Source organism: Maylandia zebra, linkage group LG4, assembly GCF_041146795.1.
Source record: "Maylandia zebra isolate NMK-2024a linkage group LG4, Mzebra_GT3a, whole genome shotgun sequence".
In the NCBI taxonomy this organism is placed as follows: Eukaryota; Metazoa; Chordata; class Actinopteri; order Cichliformes; family Cichlidae; genus Maylandia; species Maylandia zebra.
In genome coordinates, this window is record NC_135170.1 from 12,687,197 (window position 1) to 12,714,082 (window position 26,886).

Below are 26,886 nucleotides of genomic sequence, written 5' to 3' on the forward strand. Positions count from 1 at the left end.
AAAGTACCTGGCTGCCTGATGTGTTTTTTCCCCCTCACTTCATGTTTGGATCCTGCTGATCAAATATAATGAAGAGTTGTGTAATAGATGAAATCTAGAAGTGTAAAAACAACAACACTGCGGACTGAATTGTTAGATTTGCAAACCAACACAATTTCAATCAGTGAAAAACCGTGTTGTGACACAAATGCCCTTACACCCCGAGCTGTGGCGTCCTCAGTGGATCAGGCTCGTTCTGGTGCATTCCACGGATCCTGGACTGGCTTTCAATCTTGGAAGTTTGGAGGCTGGATCAACATCTTGGTTTACAGTCATGTTGCTCGAGCAGCTCATGAGTATGTTTTGCATGTAGTTGGGGACTGTCAGTATTTGGGAGTTTGCTCGGTCTGCAGCAGTGTTTGGGTAGGTGGTCCATGTCAATATTAGAAGCACATAAGACCCAGGACCCAAGGTTTCCCAACAAATTGCTGCTGAGGTAATTAAAAACTTCTTTTTAGTCCAACACAATTGTCCATCAAGTTAAAAAAACAAATTCCAATCAATGTGTCTGAAATAACAGAAAATGATGGTTATTATCAGTTGCAACCAGTGTTGGGGAGTAACGGAATACATGTATCTTTCTTGTTACCTGATCTTTCTCACAGTTCTCAGCTTTATGAGATGTCATCAGTCCAGATTTTCTAAGGACACTTGTGATGTTTGGCTCTTGCAACGTACTTGGCACTATGTTTTTGTTATCAGTGTCTAGCAATGCTCACATGGAAATGAACTTTGATTGCATTACATTTAACTTTCACAAATATGCTCATTTGGGAAAAAAAGGTTTTAGTGAAAATAGTTGCAAAGCGTTTATGTGAGGGGCAGCTCCACCTAACAGTAACACCTCTGACTGCCTGAGACAATTTTCTCAAGCTAGTTTATATCTAGCTTTTCCCTTACACCTAGTGGACACAGACAGACGGGTGGTATATGTTTGAAAATGTAAAAAGAACTGTTTTGCGGGGCCACTTCAAAGGATCAGTAATGAACAAGTTCTTCTATACCCTCCCATCCTGCTGTACAAACTGAAAGAAGCCTCTTTTGTTGTTTTTTTATTTATTTACAGAAATGATAACACAGTTCAGTAACATAAGTTTATAAAGTGCAGTGCTAAAGAAAGGCCAGTTAAATCTAAATTTAACTGACTCCCCATAAGCGAGATCTGAATGACAAGAGAAGGGCTGCTGAGATTGTGGAGTAACCGGGAGGAGATCAAGACGTTCAAGCATTGATAGAGAATCTTCTCCAATGTTCCTGAAGAGGGTGGCCTCTGTCTGGAGTGCATTGGGTGCAGCAGAGGAGGCCAATAATGCAGATGAATTCATGAGAAGAAGGGTTGGTCTGATTTTCTTGAAGACCGGTGCAGAGGTTACCTGGTGAAAGGAATGACACTGAGGCTGAGTGAGCAAGGAGACGGCTTCACACTGATTCAGAAAAATCTATTTTCTGCTCCTCCTTTGAGAGCGACTTCCACTGTGAATAGAAGATCACAAGAACACACTGTCAGCTCGTATACACAGCCACACTGCTACTACACATGACTACAGGACAGCTGGTACACATGCACATTAACAGATGCATAAATATATTCAGAGTTACACACTTACTCTCTCTCCCACAGCTGCATTCACAGCTGCACTGTTACTGATATTTAGCTCTGCTTTGACCTTTGGCCTCTGCTCTTTAAGGTACAGCATGAAGGCATTTGGGGGCTTCTTAATGTAAGCCTGGTCTGTACCCTGTTTGGTTTGATGCTTGCTGCTTCAACAGGAATAAAACCCAGAGTGAGAGCACGTGTTACCACCGTGTACAACTGTGAGGAAAGTACTTTAAAAACACGAGTAACGCTGTGAAACTGAATGTAAGGCGACACCATTAAAGGAGGCTGATTTTAATAATTCACACACACATCTGCAGATAAATGACAGATACCTGCAGATCAGTGAGAAAACGCAGCAGAGAAACTGACTTTGGAGCGCAGCTGTGGGGTGGAGGAGCTGGAAGAACAGCTGCTGTTGTTGCCGATGGGATGTTGTTTACAGGCAACTGATACAGTAGATTGTGTGGAGAGATGGAGAAGGACAAAAATCCATAATACTGACACTTAGTCCAGCATTTCAAAGACTAATAATGATAAACAGCACAGAAACATGCAAACTAAACAGTTTTTCTTTCATTAGCCTGAAGCATCCAACAGGTTCAAGCACCTTTATCAATAAAAATCTAACGACAACTGTCTGAGTGTCTCACCTGTCCTTGGCTAGCTGTGCCTGGCTGACTGTACATGTGAGATGGCTGCATGGTGATTGGAGCAACTATACATGAACGTTGGTGCTCAGACAGAAAAGGAGCGGATCTCAGGAGGGTGTAGGTAACAGATCCTCTACTCTGCCTGCTGCTGGGTGAGGCAGGGCAGCTGGTCCAGCAGGGAAAGCAGGAGGAGGAGGTGGGGAAAAGGGAGTGGGAGGGTTGGATGTTTCCCCCAAAATATTAACAAACACATCTTCAAGAGTGCAAGGCACCCTTTCTGACTTCATTCTTTCCCAAATACGACCCAGCTCTTCCCTGATGTCCATTTTTGGGACAGAGGGTTTATGTGCTGCTGTTCTGTGTCTGGGATCCTGTGACAAACATTCGTAGAAATTTGATCCTCTTAGACTGGGACGGACATCTTATATAATACAGAACTAAACTAAGGACTAGTATTTTGTGCAAACAGTTGACTAGTAATTACTCGTTCATGTCAGGTGGGTGGTAATTACTACAAGTCACTGCAGTGAAAGCACAGATGCCCAACAATGATTATTGGCAGTAATTATTAAATTGTATCTTTTGGGCCAATTAATTGAAGTGAAATAATTTGCGATGGCACACTGGTATACTACTATGGCACAGTAGTTTAAAACCACCGGTCTATGGAGCTTGAAAAGAAAAGTGCCTGGACTCATTCTTAAATGTACAAAAGAGTTGTATGATAATAGTTAAAACTTTATTCATTCACAAAAAGGTTTATCCATAAAATAGAGCAACATTTGCATGTTTACATCTGGAAGGGTAAAAACAATAAAAGCCCAAAGAAATCGACAACACTGCTGACTGAAGTGTTAGAAATACAAACAGACACGATTACAATCAATAAGAAAAATGTGTTGTCAGGGTAGCAAAGAAGATATGTGGCACACTATTGTTTACATTCATACAGAGCTCCAATAGGGACACTCGTGGGAAGTCTTCAGTAGCAGGTCAAAGTGCAAACTTTCAGAGGTGGAAAAAGTACCTTTGAGTACCAATCTAAGTAGTACAATAAATAACAGCAGTCTTTCAGTGCAAAACTACACAAACACAGATATCATTGCAAACCTTCAGTGGTCGGTAGCTGTGCTTTAAACCAGCTCTTGAACACGACAACTCACAATCAGATTTTCTAAGCAAAACACTTCAAAGTATCCTGTAGCGCAGCAGCAGGAATATAAAATCTGAAGCACACAATCTGAAGCAAGTTACCATCCTGTACACCTGCATTTCCACAGCATCCAGCTACACAACCTCATGAAGGAACTAACATTTAACAGTTTATGAAAGTAGGGAGGCAGAATGGGACTAACAACAGTAGAAATGCACTAAGAAAATCCTTTGGGAGCTGATGGTTGGGGAGTGGGTTCTCAGGGGTGATCCGATGGGTTCCACGGATCCTTGACTGGATTAAAAACTTGGAAGTTTGGAGGCTGGGTCAACACCTCGGGTTATTTATCATGCTGCTCATGAGTATTTTTTCCATGTAGTCTGTTACAATGAGGGAGCATGCTCAGTCTGCAACAGTGTTTCCCAGCACAACGCTGCTGAGATGAGTGATTCACTTCATCCGTCACTGGTTTAAATGCTGTGGCTAACAACGCAAAATATTTTCCAAGTTAACAAAAATTAAACAGATTTGTTTAGAATATAAGCAAATTGATTTTCATTCTAACTGATCCAGTCCAACTTTATTTGGGGCCATTGACGTGCGTGTGTGTGTGTGTGTGTGTGTGTGTGTGTGTGTGTGTGTGTGTGTGTGTAAAACTCTGTAAAAGTGTGTGAAAAACAACTAAACAACCAAAACGATTAAGAATAAAAGACAAGAAAGTCAAGCATCATTTGTTGCCTCAGCGCAAAAATCTGGTGAATTATTAAATAAAATACAGTTCCTGGAATTATCCTGGAAAAACTATTAATTTGAATCCTTTAGAAGAAAATGCCGTCACTCAGCGTTAACAGAGGGGTGGATGTTTTTTAGAATGATTCAAAAAAGAGATCTTTGGCCCTTGAAGGCGTCCTTCTGGGCTGCCAAACGGATGGTCAACAGCTTCTGAGGCAACATGTGGTCAGTCTATGGGCGTGTGTATGTGGGCACACTATGTCTGGGCAAGCTGCAGCTCCTCCAGCCCATGTTTGCCCAGATGATATCTGGCCAAGTCCTTCCTTGTCACCAGTCCAATCACCTGCAGGAGGTGACAAACCAAAGAAAAAAAAAAAAAAAAACTAATCAGGACAATCATCATAGCAAAATAAATGTGAAGTATGTGGGGAAATACAACCAAACAAAAATCCTTTACACTGAAACATAAACACACCGTCTTACCCTGTTCACATCATCTGCCACCACCAGGTGTCTCAGTCCCAGGGCTCTGAACAGCTTAAACACACGGGGGAGTGATGTATCCTGCAGACAGAACGATTTGTTAAAGTTTGACTCAGGGCTGCTCAATTAATCGAATTTTAATCGAAATTACGATCTGGGCTTTCAACGATCATTAAAAATGACTGAGCCGATTATTAGCACCTCCCTCGTGCTTTACTCTCGCGCTGCTCCGTGTGGCAAATCGAGCGCACCTCTCGTTTCGAACACGCGTCGCAACAATTAAGAGGACCCGAGGGAAGCTCGGAAAGCTAAGCAGAAGTTATTTGGAGAGGAGAGGATATTTTTGCATCCCAGCCACAAGTGCCTCATCAGAAATAGTCTTCAGCACTGGTGGAAATGTTGTCAAGTGCCTGCGTGCATCCCTGAAGCCTGATCATGTCAATAAGCTGCCGTTTTTGGCTAAAAACCTTTGAGAGGTTGCAGGAACCATGTTTTGTTGAGCCGTTTTGAGATTGTATGGGACTTGGGCCTACTAGTTTTTATTTATTTCTTATAAAAGTTACTACTTTTAGTAAGTTAGTGTCCCTATTTTAAATTTGGTTCAATTTCTTATTTATGTACTTTATCTTTTAGCTATATCTGTTCTTAGTAACTTTGTTCTTATATTCCCTTTTATTGTTGTATAATTAGTGCCCTTAACCTAATGACATATGTGGTACTTTGTTAATAGTCTTTTATTTATTGTCTTAATTTTCCTGTTTTTATTGTAAAGCACTTTGGTGTACCACTGGTCTTTTAAATGTGCTATACAAATAAAGTTGTATTGTACTTTCAATGTTTTATTTTATTTGTGTTCAAGCAGCAACTTTAGTTGACATACCTCAGTGTCAGTTTGATACAATTGTGCATTGTGTGGCTACACAGCTTGCCTTGATGTTTGGTTATTTGTATGCATAAATATTATGCAGTATTTTGAAGTTCACTAAACATAGATGTTTACATTTTTCATTTATTTTTTATATTGCAAACATTTGCACCGTTATCAGTATTTGCACACTATTTTATATTATTTGTTTTGACAATCTTTAAAGTCATTATTCAATACATTGTTATTGTTAAATAAATATCGTCAAATAATCGAGATCTCAATTTCAGTGAAAATAATCGTGATGATCATTTTTGCCATAATCGAGCAGCCCTAGTTTGACTTCATTCAAACAAAACATCAAAAACCATCCTGAAAAGCATTTTAATGAAAGAATGAAAAGAAAACTGTAAACCCACAAATTTAACATTTTGCAGCAGCAGTCTCAACTTACAAGTCTAATCAAATTTGTTGGTGCTTGCACAACTGCAGTTACTGCATCTGTTACCTGTGGTACAGTGTAAGGTGTTGGATTCATAAACTCAGTGAGGTCCATCATGCATTCTCTCTCGTCCTGGGAGACATGGATGCTTTGGATTGGGGGAAAGCGGGGGTAGGCGTCCCTGAAGTCTTTCAGCTGGAGCTTCCTCTGAGACAGCCGGGACCGGGCCAACTCCACAAACACCTGGCAGGAAAGAAGATGGTGCAAACTGGCCTAACTGCAATCAGGTTTTACAAGCTCTCGTATCAGATCTCAGATCAGCTGTTACCTTGTGTTTGAGAAGAACAATCAGCTGAGAGCGCAGGATGAGACCGCAGAGTTTTGCTGGCTGAGTGAAGAGGAAGGTGTTAATAATCTCTTACACTGCAGGGCAACATGTCTCACATTTTTCTCCTGCGTCAACTCCAATCTGCTCTTAAAGTAGCTTATGTACTTTGCTAAAGTGGTGCCAAAAATTGACACAAAGAGACACAAAAACAACGCTTTCCACGGATTTGACTACAAACACCTTAACACGACCTTTTGTTAAGAAACAAAACCAACTACTTAGCAGCGAGCAACCCTTTAACACCTCAAACACAAACTTTCAACAGAAAAACAAACAAACATTCAAACAGTTACCTCATCACTATCCAAAACCTGCACGACAACAGGGAAGCCATTGTGATTTGTTGATGTGTTGCTAAGGACGTCCACGATTGTTCCCACCTTCTCTATCCTGTTGAAGCAGGTGACTGGAGAACTCATCACCTCTCTGGACAGCGAGGAGGACAATGGTGATAAGAAGGTAAACAACAAGAGTGCAAGTACTGATTATAAAATAAAAGAAACAGTGAGAAAAACAAACACAAGTTCATCCATCCATCCTACCTGGCAGTCAGCCAGTGGGAGGTGGCAGGAGCCTCCCAGTGCAGGAAGGGAACACTCTGCAACTTGATGTGAATGTCGTATAAACCCTAAAGCAGGAAAATAAGAGTGGTTAGAGATGCTGTCTGTGCCTTACTTTCCTATCATAAACTGTACACAGTAGATCCAACTGCAATTTCACCAGCAAGGACAACATCCTCAATTCAATCCGCAAGGTTTCTTGAAAGGTTACAGTGGTTGGATTCTACTCTCTAAGCCTGAGACTGAGGTTTTGTGGAAGGCCTCAGTGAGGACTTCCAGGCCGACCAAACCCCCGGGTACAAATGAGTCGTGTAAGAACTGAGAAAAGCGGGGGGAGGGTTGGGCACGAAAATGAGAACAAAAAGCCTACAGTGCAGGAAGCCAATGTATAGGTATGGAACCAGAAGGTAAGTGTCTGAGGCGTGGTCGTGACGTTCAGATAAATCTCCAATTATTCCAGCAGGTTAGGACAAAGTGTCTGCTGTCAGACAAACAAAAACTTTATTTTTTTATCTCCTCTCAACAGAAAAGGAAAATATAGGTTTACAAAAGACTAATGTATTAAATGAAATTGAAATTTACGCTAAATGCATTTACTAAGCACTTGCATTCAGATAAAATACAGTAGCATTTATTATGCTGGGATCTGATCACCCTACACTGGACTAACTTCAGCAGTGTGGAGTGAGGAGTAGGTTGTGTCTGTGACTTCACTCACCTCCTGAAAGTAGTCTCCCACTATTTTGGCAATCATGAGAACGAGCATTATGGGAAGGCCGTATGTGACGTTTCCAGTTGCCTCCACCATGATGACAGTCAAACTGAGAGTCATTCTTACAATGCCACCTGCAGAGAGGAGGAAGTATGCAGCACATTGTAGAACAAATTTAAATATTTACAACAATATACATAAAATTACAAAAATTTTTTTTTAAAGTGACAGTTACTCACCTAACTGTGCTGCAGCTCCAATCAAAGCATATTTACCAGGATCAGCCCAAATCTATGAAAATACATGGAGCAAAGTCTTTAACACATGTTAATTGGCATATTAGCTTAATGTAACAATAATCTAGACAAATTAATAAAAATATGCATTTAACATGTTTCAGATAACACCTATTTCCCTATCCCATATTTTTAATAACACAATAATGCTAGCAAGTTTAGTAGGAAGGTTTGTGAAGTAATTAAAAGTTCTCTTTTTTTTTTTTAAATAAAGACTATTTTCTTCCACTGCTTTGCTAATACTGTCCATGATACCGGTCATGTTAACTTGTTGGGTCAGCTCCATTAAATTTAGCTAGTTTTCAAAATGGGAACTAAAACAAATGTCACTGTGAGGAGCACCAACCGGGCTAGTGGGAGTGAAAGAGGCAAGCAGTATCCCACACAGCCTCCCCCAAGCTGCTCCTATTAGAAGAGACGGGATGAAGACACCAGCAGACACTGCCAGGCCGTATGTCCAACACGCCAGGAAGAAATAGGTCAGAGTAAACAAACCCAGTGTCATAGGGTTGTAACTTCCTTTAAAACACAAACAAAGAAAGTAATTAGTGAGAGTATAATGGTTTAAACAAAGTCACTACAATAGTGCACCATCTTACCCGGCTGATAGTGGAAGAGACTACGAACGCTTCTCTCAGGAGTGTTAAAAAATGCTGTAGCCATGGAATTATACTCGCCATCTGCACAAAACAACTAAACAGAGACAGAAAAATGATGCATGGCACAAAATACTCAAGAGCCACAAAATGAAGGGCTTAAGACAGAAACAGAAAAACTGCTTATCACGTCTGATTTTATTAGGAATCGGATGCCCACAGTGCCTAAATACAAACATGATGTCACAATTTTGCTACCCAATCAGAAGTGAAAAAAAAAATCTATAAAAGCATAAACTATTATAACATTTAAATCTGGTATTGCTTCCATCATCTGAGCTTCTAATCTACAGCTAGTCTCAGTCACAGTGCACTGAACCAAAACTGTTCCCGGACATTCTGTTTTCTAATTAGCAGCAAACATGGGAATGATTGAATATAAAAGAGACATCTGAATGTCTCAACCAATTTTCATGGTAATACATAAATTCTTAAAATGTTGCACTCTATGAGAGAAACATCCTGCATCCCCTTAGATCCCTTTAAAGTACCGTTTTTACGCCATGCTGGTAAACTTTATTGAAATGAAACTTTACTGAGGTTAAAAAGTAGGAAGTGCCAAGGATCATTATGAGCAGGGTCCTCTACAAATCTGCACGTGCTGGTCTTAATTTGCTTTGTCACACATTTCACCATCTCCCCGTCCATCTTAAAACTAATCCTGCCCGGCTCTGCTGTAACACTGTGACCCATATTTAGCGTTATTATGCATCATCATCTAAATCGAAAAAAGCAGCGAGAGAGTGTTTTCAGTCAAGTGGAAACGAATGTGGGTGTACCTGCAGTGAGTACTCCTCATTGCGCTCGGGCCCCAGAGGCTGACAGTCGTTGGAAAAATAAATCATGGTGAATGACACTGCTGCGGTCACAGCAGCCACCAACAAGGCCTCCATCACTTGCAAACATGGGCGATGCACATACCTAACACACAGACACATTAAATTTAGACATTTTCATGTACAACGCCACGCCCTAATCTGCTCTGCGCTAAAATGCTGACACATTGCTGATCTCTCAGTTTGGACTTTCCCAAATAAAAAAAGCAGCTCTTAGTCCAATAAAAACAGGTGAGAGGGAAACAAAGCTTCTTTGACTTTGTGTCTCTTCAGGCCATGTGACTGGAAATGTCGAGTGTAATTACTGCTCAGAAATGTGACAGAAATACAGACTTCCTTAGACTCAGACCAGAGGAGTTATTTTTAGAAACAAGACCGTCCAGCCAGGCAAATATTTTATTTTCAAGTTTATCTTTAAAGAAATATTAAAGATAAACTTTGTTTTGTTTTCAGACTGCTTCAATTAAGTCTTTCTTTTTTTGGTTGTTTTTTTAAAAGGATCCATTAGGCTTATTTGGAGGGTTAAGAGTTGCATATCAAAATTTTCCTCATTTATCTTATACTGGGCCTGTGCAGCACCTCAGTGCACTCACAGCCTCGAAACAAGCCATTAAGCAGTTTTAGCTCCTCACCACAAGTCATCTCTCGTCTTACTGGTTACTCTCGCACACAGAAGGAACAGCAGGTAAGTCGGGTTTCTGCGCTTACAGACAGAGCCGTGTGACTGACGTGACCAAATCGGGCATGCCTCCTCTCTCCCTTTCTCTTAATACAGACTTTCCACCGTGGAAAGAGTATAAAAATTGCAGATATGAAATCAAATCCTCAGACCACCTGTTTCCCCATTTCCTGTCAATTAATATTGTAAATAAACTGACACTCATTTATTAAAAATCTGGTGTCATGACAGTTGGATTTAATGTTTTGATTATGATTGAGAATGAATAAGCATTAGCAAACTACACACAGTGTGTATTATATTAAGATCTGAGTACATTTATATCAGCCAGCTCCAGAGCAGGAAGCCAGGAACACTTCTCAGTACGAGTCGTCTCCCACATTAGTCAGCCTCCCGGTGATCGTACCTGTTCTTATACTGAGGCTATTTTTACACATGTCAATCACAAACTTCCGAGAATCCATTTTAAGTCTTCTCTTAAAAAACCTCATCTCGCACCCCACCCAGTCTGTGTCAACCAACATTTTCAAGCTCTCCATGTGATGTTTTTGTTGGCACAATGCACACACATGCTCTTCTTTATTCACAACCTTTGCTGAAATATTTCCTTTCTGAGTTAATGACAGTTTGGTTTGCATTTGCTTGAGTCCTATCTAAACTTTACCTGATCCTGAAGATAGTCAGCCAGTAGTTGAGTGAATTAAAGAGCGCCCCCAACAACCCACCTGCACAGGACAGGAACGGAAACAAATTAATGAAATGAATAAACAGGAGCGATAGTGTAAGTGAAATAGAACAGTGGTATTGTCATCAGTCTGAGAAACATTTAGAAGTGACACCCACTGGGTGCAGGACTGATGATCGATTTGCAATATGCAACTCTCAGGAAAATAAGAAGAAAAGAAAAATATTGATCAAAGAAACTGGAAAGGTTGGATGCAAATGAGTGTGACTGACGAGTTGATGCGGAACTGGCAAAGAATTAGACGATGATTCTCATTCCTATTCAGTGTTTGGGGTCTCTGATTATGCAGTGAACTATTCCCGAGCAGCTCATGTTATGTGTTGGGGGGCACTGTGCTTCTAGGGAAGATTAGTGGCAGGAAATGCCACCTCTAGGCATCATTGGTTTTAGGTTGTAGCTGATAGTGTATACCAAAATGGACCACATGAAGAATTGTGCATATTTGTAGAAATTAAAAACAAAACAAAAAAACTTTACCTAAAGCTCCCATACACATGAACAAAGGAATCTCGTAGTAGTAATAGGCCACACTCTGAAAAGAGACAAAAGTCGGTGCTTTTACATTGACCACAAAAATTAATTAACCTCAAAAAGCACACTGTTTATGTTTAATGTAAGTCTCTTACATCACTTTCAAAGCGTCCAAAGTTAATGAGACCTGGATTGGAAAGGTCTCCTGGTTTGCCATGATAGATACTGAGGAAGAAGTTCAGTGTGAAGGTGGAGATCATGGAGGCAAAGAACTGCAGAGGAGGAGGGCAAGCATTTAGGAGATGTAGGAAATACTAAAACTTATCCACTTGTGTTTTAATCAATCTTTTAGCCAACTTTTTAATTTTGTTGTTTAAGCGACAATGACAGTAAAGATATTCAGTTCAATTTATTAGACTTCTGGATGAAATGCTGTTGATTCAACATATTGTGCTCACTAATAGGGGTTAATGCTCATTTCATGACTTACTATCCTCCATGTGAGCATCTGGTTCCAGAAAGAAGCTCCCTCCTCTAGAGAGAACAAAACTCCGCCTGTCGACCACAGAAAGAGAGTTTAGAAACCAGAATAGCATTACATTTTTATATATTCATTTTGTTTGTTTTTTCCTTCAGACTGAAAAAGTGACTTGGAGAAGTAACAAAACACACTTGTGTGCAGACCAAAACAACCACATAGAGACCCTTCGGAGGAGGTAGTGTCAGTTTGTTTATGGTGTGAACATGATCCAAGCCAACTACCAGGTGTATGTTAAAGTTTGAGCTTAAAAATGTCCCGTTGCCCTGTGTGCTTTGTATTCTCAACACAAGAAGGTGCTATAGATGTGCAAACGTCTGTACGGGTTAACAGCTAGCTGTTAAGTAAACATAAATTACTGGTTTTCTCACACAGCACCTTCTTCTTGTATTTAATTTTTATTAACCCTATTATTATTTTATTAACACATCTGGCAAATGAGTGGACTGAACATTCTCATGTGGTTTCCAGTGACACATTTCAGTTCACTTGGATTTTTCTGTGTGAAAACAAACCAAACCACAGGGTTAATCTACAAATTTTTACTCAGCTGATTCGGACCAGAGTAAACAAACTACAGGTGTGATAACACCCTTAAACTAATCCAGAGTTAGCAAGCGTGATCACAGCAGCACTCTTCACACGATAACCTGATCAACATGCACAAGGCAGCTTTATAATCACAGCAGGCAGTTATCAACAGACTAATAAGAGTATGTCAGAGGGTTTCTGTAGATCCCAGTGCATCAAATTTAAGACTTCTAAAGATCTTATTATGCAAACTATTATTTTTTGTTTGCTTTTAGTGTGGGCATATATAATCATACTGTTGTAGAGCTTAAAGCAGCTAAACTTCACACACAGCAAAAGCAGATTATGTGTTTTTACCAACTGGTGCCCCAAAAGCAGCAGAAACTCCAGCAGCAGCTCCAGCAGAAACAAAGTCCCTCTTTTCTGTGTCTCTCCGGAAGTATTCAAACATCTACACAAACACACATATATTTCATATTATTAACCACTCCTATTGTCAAACACACACAAACTTAGTATATTATGATATATGGAGTTTGTCACAATGTCAATCGATGTGACACACTAAATATATACTGTGACCCACAAGCATGTTAGTGTTCAGGATCTCAACACACGCTTACCTTGAAGTCCCGTTTTAAGGAGGTGCTTCTGCCCTGTGAGACTCCCGCAGCTACAACACCACCAGAGTGAATCATGGGACCTTCCTGACGATCGTGGGCAAACAAGAGGACAGCTTTAAAAGCTTTTTTAAAAATGTGTTTCAAATGTGTTTAGAACACAGTTTGAGTGTATGTTTACAAAAAGATGAAGGATTTTAATATAGTTTACCTTTCCAACAGCAAGACCGCCAGCTACTGAACATATAACGCCAATCACTTTCACCACCAGCGTCTACAAAGAACAACGGGACATAAAGATGTAAAGGTGGATCTAGTGTAGCCATTATTCTAAGTTACTGGTATTTTACGTGGCCGTACCTTGAGCCGTACCACCCTGGGAATCTTGACTCCATTTAGGTAACATTTTATCTGAGGAATACCACTTCCAGCTGCTATTGGCTACAAGAGAAAGAACAGGAAAAGATACATGTGAAGACTCGTGGTACACACAGTGCCTCATCACATGCTAGTAAACCGCACTGTCACAAAAACAGAAACACATTTAGCTTAAATTATCAGTATTTCAAAGAAGGACTCAGACATTGACAGACGTGCTATTACTAACCAAAAATCTTCACTTCCACAACGATTTGAATAGTTTGTAGCTAAGGAATATGTAATAGAGCAACAAAAAAGGGGAAAAAAAGCAAAAGCTTTTATGTCACACTTCTCCAAAACCCATTCTTGCACTTGAGGAATGTTATTATTAAACCACACAAATGGGGAAGAAGTGGTTCCAATTCAAAATTTAGGCTAATCAGAAAAGGTCAAGAATATTTTTGCTTTCTGTCTTACCTCAAAAAACGCAACCATGATGCCCCCCACCAGGACGAAGGCACAGTTGAGAACGGCCCAGAGGATGAGAGAAATAGACAGCCCACCCACCTCTGTAAACTTTTCAATGTCTGTGAAGGCTCAGAGTCAAGGAAGTGTCCTTTTTTTCCTGAAATCACTTGAGTGATTTGGAGAAAAATTAAAGTTCCTTAAGCCTTGCATATTTACGTGGTACTAAAAAATAGGACTAAAAAGCTGTACACGTCTAAAGGATACTCTCTTTAATAACTTGATATTTGTACCCAGCCAGTTTCTCCACCATAATGTCTATAAAACAGGCGATGAGACCCGTTAGAATGCCAATCAGACCGCAGATTACCCAACGACTGATCTCCAGACAGCGGAAACCCTAAAAACACAAGATGAGAAGACAAGAAGTGATGCAGGATAAAGCAGCCAGACACAAGACTCGAGACAGAAAGAAAATAATGGAGTTCATACAGAGCCCAGGCAAACTACCATTTCTGCAAAAGATTCCTGCACCACTCACCATGGGACTCATTCTTCTCTCCTCTTCAAGAAAGAGCTGGTTTTCAATGTTGTCATAATCCAGACTCTACAATGAAACAGACAGATGAATACATTTCATTTAATCAAATACATCTGTAAAAAAAAACAACACCCACACAAAAGCTCTTCCTGCTAGGTTCAATTGTATAATCTATTTAAAGAAACTGACATCCAAAAATCTGACCAATTTTTGTGTGCATTTTTTAGATGTATATACAAAATTTCAAAGACAATACAAAGCATATCTCCTGAAGTACTGACAGTTCCACTTTGCTTAAGAACATTACAAACAGTTGCATCTTTATAGCTGGCTCAGTCTTTAGTTTCTTCCTTAAGATGGCAAAAAAGGACATTTTCACTTCTTGTGAAAACATCAAAGTAACCAAGTGTAATCCAGCTTATTCAAGACTTATCAGAAACACAGGATTCTGATTGGTTAACAGCAGTTTTACCTCATATTTAAGTGACAGCAGCTTCTCGTTGTGTGGGATCTCTTTCGGTCGGCCCCTAATAGGGTCCTGCAGGGGGCGAGGAAAAAAAAGCATTAACGCATCACCTCTGACCTCAGTTATGTGGCTGGAAACTATTTTACTGCCATTAAAACATTTTACATACAGCAGCAGGGAGTGGAACAATGAATCACAAGCATCAGATGCATTTTTTCTTACTCAGAAGAAAATTAGGGGACAGGTTTGACAATCAAAAGTTTTCTTAACAACTCAATCCCAGCCAGTTTCTCCAGAAAGTCTACATCATAGCTGTAACCACAAACCCCTCTGAAACACTACAGTGTAACCTACGCCATAACCACACATGTACTTCTCTAGAAATGAAGCTACAATAATAATTGTAGCATCAATCATAATCTTAGCATCAATACAAGGAATCACAGATGACAGTAAATTCCTGGTGGATGAATTGCTGATGAATTGTAAAACGCGCAATGGCAGTGCCTTTGTTTTCATATGCACATGGCGGAAAAAGCGTGCCGGCGACAGAGAGTGAGAAGGGCGAAAGCGGATTGTTGAATGAAACGGATGAACCAGAATTGCTTTATAAAAATGCTGCAATTTCAGTGGTGATGAACTGGTTTAGCTTTCGTCCATCAGATACACAACAAAGCACTAATTTTGGTAGACCATGCTAGCGGACCTTCGTTATTACCGCGTTTTTTGGAAAATACGGCACACTTAAAATCAATTCTTCGATTTTTCTGAAAATCGACAGTGCCCCTTATAATCCCGTGTGCCTTATGTATGAATTCTGGTTGTGTTTACTGACCTCGAAATGATTTTATGTACACGGCGCTCAAAAATCTGTCAAATGTTTTAGTACGACTTTGCTAAGCTACAAACCCGCACCGCTTGATGGATTGTCGGGGCATTACGGCTATCGTAGGCAGGAGCCTCGCGGAGTGATACGTACTGTGCTTCAGCATAGTATTACAGTATTGTGTGTGTATAACCTCTTTTTAAGTTTTGTGGATATTATACACGGTTATGCTGAGGATATGTCGGCCAATTTCCACTGGAAATGCCTTTGGAAATGCCATCAGGCAGCCTTCACACCTCCAACGGCCCCAACAATAGAGGCACTTTGGACACTAATTCCCCCACCTCTCCCCCCTCCATAGAGCCATCACCACCTTCAAACTGTTCACCTACAACACCCCCCTCCTCACCCCACACAAAAGAGGATTTCACACCACCTCCTCCCACCACAACTCTTCATATTCATGAAGCAGATGTGAGGAAGCAGTTTAAGAGTCTGAATGCTCGAAAAGCTCCCGGCCCAGACGGTGTGTCTCCTGCCACCCTCAGACACTGTGCAAACGAGCTGGCCCCAGTGTTTTCTGGCATTTTCAACTCCTCACTGCAGGCATGTCATGTGCCTGCCTGCTTCAAGTCCTCTACCATAATCCCTGTCCCCAAGAAACCTAGGATCACTGGACTAAATGACTACAGACCCGTGGCTCTGACATCTGTGGTCATGAAGTCATTTGAGCGCCTAGTTCTCTCCCATCTCAAGACCCTCACGGCCCCCCTCCTGGACCCCCTGCAGTTTGCATACAGAGCCAACAGGTCTGTAGATGACGCCATCAACATGGCCCTACACTTCATCCTGCAGCATCTGGACTCCCCAGGAACCTACGCCAGGATCCTGTTTGTGGACTTCAGCTCTGCCTTCAACACCATCCTTCCAGACCATCTCCGAGGCAAGCTTTCCCAGATGAATGTGCCTGATCCCATCTGCCGGTGGATCACTGACTTCCTGACGGACAGGAAGCAGCATGTGAGGCTGGGAAAGAATGTCTCGGACTCTCGGACCATCAGCACCGGCTCCCCTCAGGGCTGTGTTCTTTCTCCTCTGCTCTTCTCCCTGTACACCAACTGCTGCACCTCCACCCACCAGTCTGTCAAGCTAATCAAGTTTGCAGATGACACCACCGTTATTGGGCTCATCTCGGACGGGGATGAGTCTGACAGGAGGGAGGTTGAACGTCTGGTGTCCTGGTGCAGCCACAACAACCTGGTGCTGAATGCCCAGAAGACAGTGGAGATTATTGTGGACTTCAGGAAGCACACAGCCCCACTCCCCCCCATCATCCTGACTGACACCCCCATCACCTCTGTGGACTCATTCCGCTTCCTGGGTACCACCATCACCCAGGACCTGAAGTGGGAGCCCACCATCACCTCCGTCATCAAGAAAGCCCAGCAGAGGATGTACTTCCTGAGGCAGCTGAAGAAATTCAACCTGCCAACACGGACGATGATGCAATTCTACACTGCAATCATCGAGTCCATCCTCACCTCCTCCATCACCGTGTGGTACGCTGGAGCCACTATCAGGGACAAACAGAGACTGCAGTGTGTTGTGCGCTCTGCTGAGAAGGTGATTGGCTGCAGACTCCCATCTCTGCAGGACCTGTACACCTCCAGGACACTGGGGCGTGCAGCTCGGATCTCAGCTGACCCTTCTCACGCTGGACACAGTCTGTTTGACCTGCTCCCCTCAGGCAGGAGGCTCCGGTCCATTCGCACCAGAACCTCTCGCCATAAGAACAGTTTCTTCCCCTCTGCTGTTGGACACATGAACAATAAACGTACGACTGTTCCCACCACTAACACATGACCCTACGCTGTGTTCACTGCATCATTCCATGTTTGGCACTGATCACCACCTGCACTCATGTATATATCTTTCTACGTAGCACTTTTAATTCTTATTCTCATGTATATATCTCATGTATATCTCATGCATATATCTTTCTACGTAGCACTTTTAATTCTTATTCTTACTTTTATTTTTTCATGTCTATTTAAGCGCAATTTATGACAGTATGTTTGCACTGAAGCACCGCAGCAATTTCCTAATGTTGTAAACCTGCTCAACATTTGGCAATAAAACCCTTTCTGATTCTGATTCTGATTCTTTTGGTTAAACTTTCAGCAAGGAATTTGCATTTGCACTGTTAAATTTTTATATAACTTTAATGCACATAAAAAACAGCTGCTCGTTTAATTGAAAATACCTTGATTTTTTTTTTTTTTTGCACAAATAAAGTTGTGGAGTTGTAAAGTATCTTGTCTAGTGTCAATTATATCGTCAGTTATATCGTTATCGCAAATTTTCAAATCTATATCGAGATAAATATTTTTGGTCATATCGCCATGCTCTAACCTGGATGATTGAGAACCTACACAGATGGGGTTTTTTTGGATATTCAGTGACCTCCACTGTCACTCCCTTCCCTATTCCAGCCCACTTGTTAGCTAATCAAACTCAGCAAATGCATACATCATCCGCTTCCCGCAGCGAGACGACAGGATCTTGTGAGGCTACACAAGAGCACATCTGCGATGTGTGAAAACCCCTCTCCCTGTCCAAATATAAACACGTAGGCAGACGGACACATTTGCAGCACCATAAATTACGCTTTAGCTTGCCATCCATCTGTGCAGCATGCAACTAAGTAAAGAAATTACTTTCACAGAGCCACAAACAAGCTGGAAATAACATTTTGTTTATCATACTCAAGCAAATCACAAGCCTGAAATCATATTCCAGCCAGTCAGCCAATGAAAACATAACTGAATCAGATGGTTTGTGTGAAGAAGCAGAACAGATGGGACATCCTGTCGTGCTAACAGAGGCTCAAGTATCAGTATGTGGTCCTGTGTGTCAGAGTGTATGTATGAGGATTTCTTGTCCTGGTTTAAGTATCCTAAGCCTGCAAAGAAGTAGTTAAGTAAAATGTAATGAATGAATGTAATGAACATATATTCAAATGCATGGACTTGATCAATTTGCTATTTGCAGTGCCTCACAGTGGAAACCAGCAGACAGTTTCCAATCACGTGCCCCTAGTGAGTCAAGCATCACTGGACTATTCTGGCTGGTGAGCGACTAATTTCTGTGTAGGTTTTCCCAAATCATTCAGAGGGAAGCAGCTCAGTCTCAACCTTCAACTTTATCTCAGTCAAGGCATTGGCACAGTAAACAAATATGAGCATGTGGCTGAATTGCATTAGTCACAACTGCAGTGATTTGCTGGGGAATGCTGGGAAAGATTATCGTGGTCTAAGAGGCTAAAACAAGAACTGCTAATAAAGGGAAATAGAAGAGAAAAAGACAAAGAGAGAGCGGAGATGTTGGGAGCTCAAACTTTACCTCTTCTGATGTTATATCATCTTCCAAATCCACCGTGCTGAATCTGCCTATCCGAAATACACTGCCTGATCCGGACAGCTAAAGACATCACAGACAACAACATAAATATATGAGTATGGCCATGTGTAGGACTTTTCAGGATGATATGTTACATTGTTAACTGCTGGTATCCATTTAAGAAACTAACACAAGAGTCTTCTCCCCTCTCCTTGGAGACTAAAGTCTATTTTTGGACATCTTTTGATGTTGGACTCATATGAAATTATACATGTCGGGTAAGATTTTTAAGAGTAAGAAGCTCTCTATTGCTCCCTTTATTGAAGAAATATTCGACTTCAAAACAAACAAAAAATCTACAACAGAAAATGCACACAAAAAGCATGTTCTTTTCCATACCTGTACATTTTCTGATGCAAATGAGAAAACATCCATTTTTGGATGCGCATATTTGGAAGGGGATTAACATGAGACTCTACTTTCATGTTGGCTAATGCCACACAGGCAGAAACGGTAACAGTAAAAAAGGAAGTTGGATTTTCCAGAATATTTCAGTATTACTCTGACAGGCAGACGTCTGCAGGTCTTGTAACTGGATAGTGCTGGGATAATCACACTTCCCAAAGCAGTCACATTACAGTTTACCTGTAGCCCAGGTAATCCAATTTGTCCCAGGATGTTTTCCAGCGTCAAACAGGTTAGGAAATAATGGAAGTAACAGCGAATGACTAGCAATAATCTGATTATTTTCCAGGAGGACTGAAACAAATTATGAGCATCATGTACTTAATTTGAATAGGCCTAATTCTATTACTTTCGCCCTCTAAACTCAGTCACAAACAAAACTTGTGGTTGCATTTACCATCCAGAATTGCAAACCAAAACACACTCTGCATGTTTGGTGGTTTTCTCTTGTTTTGATGTGTACTCGCCGTCTTCGTGAATTCTTGCACACTTCCATCCTCAATTCATTTGACTTTATGCTCAAATGCACTCTGGGTCAAGTCATGTTGCTGCTATATGAGTAACAGTCACCAGACATCAACAACACCTCAGTAAAAACTGTGTGCGCGGCCGTGCATTAAAATGATTAAAAGCATTCATAGCCCATGCAGTATTTATAAACATGAGTCAACATAAGCCTAGGATAGCTAATAAAACATGACACAGCATCTTCTTTGGGAAGCAGCGGAGGTAATAGCTGTTAAGGTAAATTAGCCACCATGCTAACCTGTCTGGAAGGTTTCGGTATCTCAGAGCCGTTGAGTAACGGTGTCCCCTCCCCGGTCAAACCGGAGTCGTCGCCCCGGCTGGACCACGACACTTTCTTGGTGATGTTAGCCATGGTGGCTCCCCGCTAATACGCCGAGCTGTCAATAGTTCGCTTCATTAACTTCAGCCGTCGTTGCCTAACAACTATTATTCTCTCTCAACTCCCCATGATTATTTCTGCAACTCGTGACGCTTTGTAAGGTTCGCGTGCAGGGTCAAAAACAATCCTGGGGCGCGTTGGCTGCTGGGATTTGACGTTTTTCAGTATTTCAGACTCCAGAAAGTTATGGCAAAAAATTATATTATATCATATTATATTATATTATATTATATTATATTATATTATATTATATTATAAACAATAATTAGGTGACTAAAGACTGTATACCTGGCTGAGGATCTGGCTGAGGATCTTACGTGGTCAGTACACACAAACAAAACAGTGAAGAAGGCGCAGCAGCGCCTCTTCTTTCTCAGGAGACTGAAAAGATTCGGCATGAGCCCCCGCATCCTCAGGACCTTCTATCACTGTGCCATTGAGAGCATCCTCACTGGATGCATCACCACCTGGTATGGCAACAGCACCGCCTACAACTGCAAAGCTCTCCAGCGAGTAGTGCGGTGCTCTGAACGGATAATTGGAGGTGAGCTTCCCTCCCTCCAAGACATCTACAGGAAGCGGTGCCTGAGGAAAGCGGGGAGGATCATCAAGGACTCCAGTCACCCCAGCCATAAACTGTTCAGACTGCTTCCATCAGGAAGGAGGTTCTGCAGCATCCGGTCCCGTACCAGCAGACTGAGAGACAGCTTTTTCCATCAGGCCATCAGACTGCTGAACACGTCATAGACACCTCAGCTTCACTACTGGAACTTCAACATTATGCACTCCACACTGTATATAAATGCCACTTGTTTTGCACATATTCAACTCTGTATATTTTATATATTTTATTATTATTATTATTATTTTATTTTATTTTTTTTTACTATTTAATTTGTAAAAATGTGTATACATACACACACACACACACACACACACACACACACACACACACGTAGGAAAATATTTAGTATACACATCCAGAAATGCATACACTATTATATATTGTACATATATTTATTAGTTTCAGGTTGGCCATTCTTGTATTTTGCTCGTTTGTGTTGTTGTGTTTGCACATCTCTGTTGCTTGTGGGGCTCGCACACAAGAATTTCACTCGCATGTGCTGTGCCAGTGTGCCTGCACATGTGATGTGACAATAAAAAGTGATTTGATTTGATTTGATTTGATATATGCAAGTAAACTGTATTATTTTCATCTGAACTCTAACGCAGCCAGACTTTACCATTTCAGAGGAAATGGGAGTGCCTTTAACTTGTTGCAGCTCCAAAGTTTGTTCCCTTCATTTTAAATATATATAATAATAATACTTGTTAGTTAACATGTCTACAAAGAACGTAGAGGTTATGCCTGTTATTAACACCTGTGCAGTGGTAAAGGGGTAAGATGTAAAAAATTGTTCTGAATCAAGAACCAGTTTGAGATTTTTAAATCCTGCATACCTCCAAGCATATCAGTTCCTTTTTATCAATTTTTTCTGCACTACAATTATTTCAAACTTACATGTAATGTAAATAGTTTTGATGAACCTGAAAAACTGTCACTCAAATTTTTCCACATGGAAAACAAAGGAAAATAAATAAGAAGATTTTAAAAATACATAAAGCTAAAAAGTAATTAATAAGGAATAGGGGCATAAAAGAATTGCTAATGAAACGGGTATCAGTTTGTGAAATACCATAAGCTTCATTGTTTCATTTGATTTAGCTATAAAAATGTGACTTGCACTTGCAGAGGGAAAGCATTGGATTCATGGAGAGTCATGGAGAGTGGAGAGTTTTTCTTCATAAGAACATTATTGATATTCACATAAGCTGCTAAAGTTCAGTTTGCTTGATACATTGGCTATTAGAAAAACAGGCAAGAAACAAGGTAAATAGTAATAAGTAATAATTGTATGTGTAGCATGTATCATACTGTGTATAGATTTTAATTTTAGAGTAACACAGCAAAGGCAGGAGGCGTGAGTAGGCATATAAACTTAGTTACAGTCTCTTAGTTAGTTTGCGACACTCGCTATTACAACGCTAGTTTTGAAAGTAGTTTTAACATTATAATTATATTATAGTTTGTTTCAGTAAGAATACTTTGAAATCTTTATCAAAGCATCCTTTATATTTGTGTAGCTATGATTATTAGAGTGGATTCTGGCGTTCTCCAGCTGTCCTGGTCTCAGGCTTGACCCTGCTACAGAGTCCACGAATAATAATACTTTTATAAGTGCTGTAGTTAAAGTAGAAACTGATAGCACGGTAGTGTTTACATTCACAAACATAACCTTTGCACAAAAAAAGAAAAGGAATTGCTTAAATGATCACTGCTTTTTTCCTTGATTAGATTATCAGCCACAGTACTCTAAACAATCACAGGCCACATGATGCACCGCCCCATGCACCTCCTTTATATCCTCCATGCCAAGCACCACTCCTCTGGGCACACCTCTTCCTGCCACTACTCCTTCTACCTCTGATGGGCTAAGCACCCGGTTCCATAACCTGAACCCAGCCATTTGCCCAGCAAAACCCTCTGCAGGATCAAACCCTCCACCAACAGAGTCCTGCTCCTGTCCCAGCACCACAGATCCACCTCCGGGAACCTCCCAGCCCTTCCTGAAGTCAGAGCCTGAGGAGGCGAGGAGGTGGTCATTGTAGTGCCAGAATCGACCGTGGATAGAGGACCAAAGGACACAGACATGATGCCAGTGAGTGTCCAGAAGCGGTGACACCTGGAGACGACGATACACGGGGTCTCTAATGACAAAGTCCAGAGAGGGTGAGGAAGAAGGTGAGGATGGAGAAGAAACAGAAAAGGATGTAGACGAAGACGAGGACCTATGTCCGTAAAGAACTAACTGATTGTCACTGTCATCGGTGGCATAGGAGAGCAGCGTGCCAATATGTGGTGTCTCCACACGAAGCCACAGGCACAGAGAGAGTTCAAGAAGAGCTGGTAGACTCAGGGAGAAGGTGACATAGTTTTCTGCTGAGGCCGAGGGGAACAGCACCATGGAGTCCACGTTACAAACTGCAGACAGAGAAAGAAGACGCATTCGAATTCATCTAAACATGGTGCCAACACATACACATGAACAAACTGAACAGTGCATGGAAAAGCTAAAATGTTGTATGAATGCAACATCAAACTGAGCTAAACAGCAAAAACAGTTGCATGAGAGGCAGTACATGAAAGATAAAAGAGGGTTTACGCAAATCTATAAACAGTAAATGTGATGCTTTTCACTCGATGATAACATGATACAATTTTGAAATGTTTCTTTCGTTGACTTTTTCAGTATCTGAGTAGATACTTTACTTACTGGTTGCATCCCTCTTAGGAATTGGCTGTGCTGGGATCTTGTGCTTGAGAGGAATTTGCAGAAAGTTATGAATCATCGTGTGCCTTTTGTCCTCCTCTCCTTCATCCCATCCACTAACACTTGGCTTATAAGGCCGAAGAGCCTCCGGACTGGTCCTGTTCTGTATGTCTTCTGGTGTATAATGGTTTGGAACACGGGGCAGCATCCTAGAATGCTGTTCGGGGTCTTGTAAATGTGGGGTTTCCTCAGGATGTGAATGGGAATGGGATGGTTGCTGTACTTGGGGATCAGTCTGGCCCTGCAATTGAGACAGAGCCTGGTGGGTGGTGTTGATGCTGGGGAGAGTTAGCTGATGCTGATGCTGGGAAGGATAGGGCTGTGTCTGTGCCCAAGTTTGGATCTGGACCTGGGGCTGCGAAGGGTCTGGATGTGTTTTAGGATTTTCCTTTTGGACTTGTATTTGTAGATAAGACTCTGGCATCTGAGCTTTTGAATGTTTAGACTGCCTTGCTGCATGGAGTTGGTCTGGCTTAGTTTCATGATCAGTGTCCGTCTGGATTTGGCTGCTTTCTTGCACTCTGGGTTGGATATGTCCTTCCAGAATCCTTCTACGCTTTCCTCCTCTATTTGTCTGACCTCTTCTGCATGGTTCATTGTATTCCTGAGGTGTGATGTTGGAGCTAACAGGCTCTCCCATCTTCTGCCTTCCATTCCCGTCTAGGACTTCACTGAGCCGGCCCTCGAGTTGGACCAAACGTGTTGCCTGGTTTTTCAGGGATTCCAGCAACCCTTTTAGTCCAAGCAGCAACTCATCACGCTGGATTTGAAGAGCAGCCAGTCTCTCCTCTTGACTTCGGAGCTCTAGAGTGAGGTCGAAGAAGTCCTGATCAGGATCGGCTGTCATTTTTTCAGTCTGGTGGCAGTTCTCCCTTAACTTTCTTTCCATTGAAGTCAGGCGACCCATCAGCCGCTTATTCTTCTTCTCAAGCTTCCTGTTTGTCTCCCTGTGGTGACAGTGTGAGAAAATATTTGATTAGGTATTCTTGTGTTCTTGCTTCTCAAATCCAGCTTTTAGCATCAGACTAAGGATGAACTGCTACATTTTATCATGTATGGCATGTAAATAGCTGAATGACCTGAGAAATTACAGTTCAAAACTAATATTACTTCTCAGTGCAGCCCTTCCAGTCTCCGAGAACAGAACATTTACCCCTGGTTGCTCTGACCTGAGATCCTCTATCTCCTGTGTTGTGCTTTGCTTTAGGTGTTCCAGGTCCTGTGATACATGGTGGTAATGGTCGTTCAGGCCTTGAACACGCCGCTTTAGCGCCTGCAAGGAACTCCTGTTCTGGTTCAGGGCCAGCATGTTCAAACGGGCTCGAGTCAAAGCCTGGAACTGTTGGAACTATCAGGGAAAAAAACGTTTTCATGAGTCTTCCTGCAGATGTTTGCTCTCTGACCTCAAGGTCAGGAAAATACTGAAAATCTCCAGTAAATACTGAAAAACACGTGTCACATGGTCGTGACAACTGATCATCGGGTGCTGCAAGAGATTTTCCATGATTTCAGTGCTTTTACAGCATGACTAATAACATGTATGACAGCAGAAGAGAAACAGTATTGCGAAACAGATATTCAACTTTAATCTGATAGTGTCACATAAAAAGTAAACAAACTAATAAAAAGCAAATGTTTGTTTTTCTTTTTTAACCCTCTCGTGCATTTATTCAACAACATTCACCCCCAACTACTCGCAGCAGATTGCTGCTCGGTCCTGAGCCTGGTTCTGTTTCTTTCTTAAAGGTGAGTTTTTCCTTCCCGCTGTTGCCAAGTTCTTGCACATAAGTGGTCATCTGAGTTATTTTAGGGTCTTTACCTTGCACTATACAGTAAAGCACCTTGAGGTGACTGTTGCTGTGATGCTGAGTCATTCCTGTACAAAAATGTCAAATTCCGCGATGATGCTTTTTGATGCTGCAATGAAAGAAATGCCAAAACTAACATGGAAGAACATTTCACAAGTGAGGTGTTATTTTGATTTTGATTTATTTTTGGTCATATGGCTATAGTCCTATATTTCAAACCAAACTTTTTTGGATCAGCTGAAAATTATGATGATTTTCAGATTGTGTGGAGACCTCCCTATGGGCCCAGCTCCTTTACCTTCAGAACAGCCCTGATTCTTTGAAAACAAGAACATTTGTGGCCATATTGAAATGGTAGTACCACAGCTTTTGTGACTAGTGAACAGGGATGGATTTGAGTTAGCATAGGATATAACTAGCACATAAAAAGTCATTTAAAATAAGCCGCATGCATGCAAAGGCAAGTAAAAATGTGAGTTTATGATACTACAATAAGTACTACTGTATATTATTTGCAATATAGGTAATAAGGGACTGACCTGCTCATTAAGTCGTTGGAGTTTCTGGGAAACTGGATCAAATCCCTGCACCTTTACAGTCTGAAGCTGCAGCAGAAGCGTGTAAACCAGGACCTGCATCCAGATGCCCACCACGAAGCTGCGCATGGTGCTGGGCAGTGGAGCAAGGATAGATGCAAGCTGTCGGTCTTTGTCTGGGAATGTGTAGTTGAAGGAGAAGAGAACGACATAGCTGAAAAGGGTTGGTCTTGAAACACACTATGTGAAAACAACACTTTCCACAAAATCACTGGGGAGCTGGGAGGAAATGCAGATGGCTTCAGCGGGTGCTCTGCTTCTGTCTTTCTCCCTCTTTCACTGTCAAATACAAATTAATAAACACAAAAGAGAAATGAAGTGCCCGCAATAATCGGATACACAATATTTATTAAGTGTGTTATTATAAAAGCACATTTATTTTTATTTAAAGTGCTGGAAATGGTCATTCAGCTTTGGATATGAAGTTTAGATTTATTAAAAGCTTTCATGAACTTCCTCAAAACACAGCAATCTCAAAATATATTCTCATAAAAACATATTTTGGTTAACTGAAGTAAGTTCACAGGCTTTTATGTGTGAACTTGTCTGTGTATGTGGCTGTAAAACTCATGATGTGTGGGCTGAGGGAGAAGCAGCTTGTACTTTCTTCTTCCCCTTGATTCTGCCTGGGGGGATCTGGCTCTCTTCATCTTCTGCTTTTTGTG

The 26,886-nt window shown here is 41.3% G+C and overlaps 2 protein-coding genes across 2 annotated transcripts; both read right to left on the reverse strand.

Moving 5' to 3' along the window:
• Nucleotides 1-3,006: 3,006 nt before the first annotated feature.
• clcn7 (chloride channel 7) lies at nucleotides 3,007-20,543 on the reverse strand. The gene is made up of 25 exons (XM_004576031.4): nucleotides 20,285-20,543; nucleotides 19,057-19,134; nucleotides 14,835-14,900; nucleotides 14,363-14,428; nucleotides 14,089-14,221; nucleotides 13,834-13,943; nucleotides 13,357-13,437; nucleotides 13,208-13,270; nucleotides 13,000-13,083; nucleotides 12,734-12,827; nucleotides 11,798-11,862; nucleotides 11,463-11,579; nucleotides 11,314-11,368; nucleotides 10,756-10,816; nucleotides 9,356-9,497; nucleotides 8,520-8,613; nucleotides 8,267-8,439; nucleotides 7,864-7,915; nucleotides 7,631-7,758; nucleotides 6,895-6,980; nucleotides 6,646-6,778; nucleotides 6,293-6,352; nucleotides 6,031-6,207; nucleotides 4,658-4,738; nucleotides 3,007-4,517 (listed from the first exon to the last, which is right to left on the reverse strand). Exons 1-25 carry the CDS (start codon nucleotides 20,396-20,398, stop codon nucleotides 4,431-4,433), a joined length of 2,400 nt encoding a protein of 799 aa, XP_004576088.1. The 5' UTR covers nucleotides 20,399-20,543; the 3' UTR covers nucleotides 3,007-4,430.
• A 1,472-nt stretch (nucleotides 20,544-22,015) lies between these two features.
• Nucleotides 22,016-26,290, reverse strand: ptx4 (pentraxin 4, long). Its single transcript, XM_012916293.2, has 4 exons — nucleotides 26,165-26,290; nucleotides 24,987-25,165; nucleotides 23,761-24,764; nucleotides 22,016-23,468 (listed from the first exon to the last, which is right to left on the reverse strand). Exons 1-4 carry the CDS (start codon nucleotides 26,288-26,290, stop codon nucleotides 22,786-22,788), a joined length of 1,992 nt encoding a protein of 663 aa, XP_012771747.2. The 3' UTR covers nucleotides 22,016-22,785.
• Nucleotides 26,291-26,886: the final 596 nt, after the last annotated feature.

Excerpts from the sequence above, each read along its gene's own strand:
- clcn7 (XM_004576031.4), bottom strand. The coding sequence starts at position 20,398 with ATGGCTAACATCACCAAGAAAGTGTCGTGGTCCAGCCGGGGCGACGAC. Across the intron at positions 19,135-20,284 it reads TACCGAAACCTTCCAGACAG|CTGTCCGGATCAGGCAGTGT; the intron begins GTTAGCATGGTG and ends TGATGTCTTTAG. Across the intron at positions 6,981-7,630 it reads TGGGAGACTACTTTCAGGAG|GGTTTATACGACATTCACAT; the intron begins GTGAGTGAAGTC and ends TTCCTGCTTTAG.
- ptx4 (XM_012916293.2), bottom strand. The coding sequence starts at position 26,290 with ATGCGCAGCTTCGTGGTGGGCATCTGGATGCAGGTCCTGGTTTACACG. Across the intron at positions 25,166-26,164 it reads TCCAACGACTTAATGAGCAG|TTCCAACAGTTCCAGGCTTT; the intron begins GTCAGTCCCTTA and ends TTTCCCTGATAG. Across the intron at positions 24,765-24,986 it reads CAGGAGATAGAGGATCTCAG|GGAGACAAACAGGAAGCTTG; the intron begins GTCAGAGCAACC and ends CTGTCACCACAG.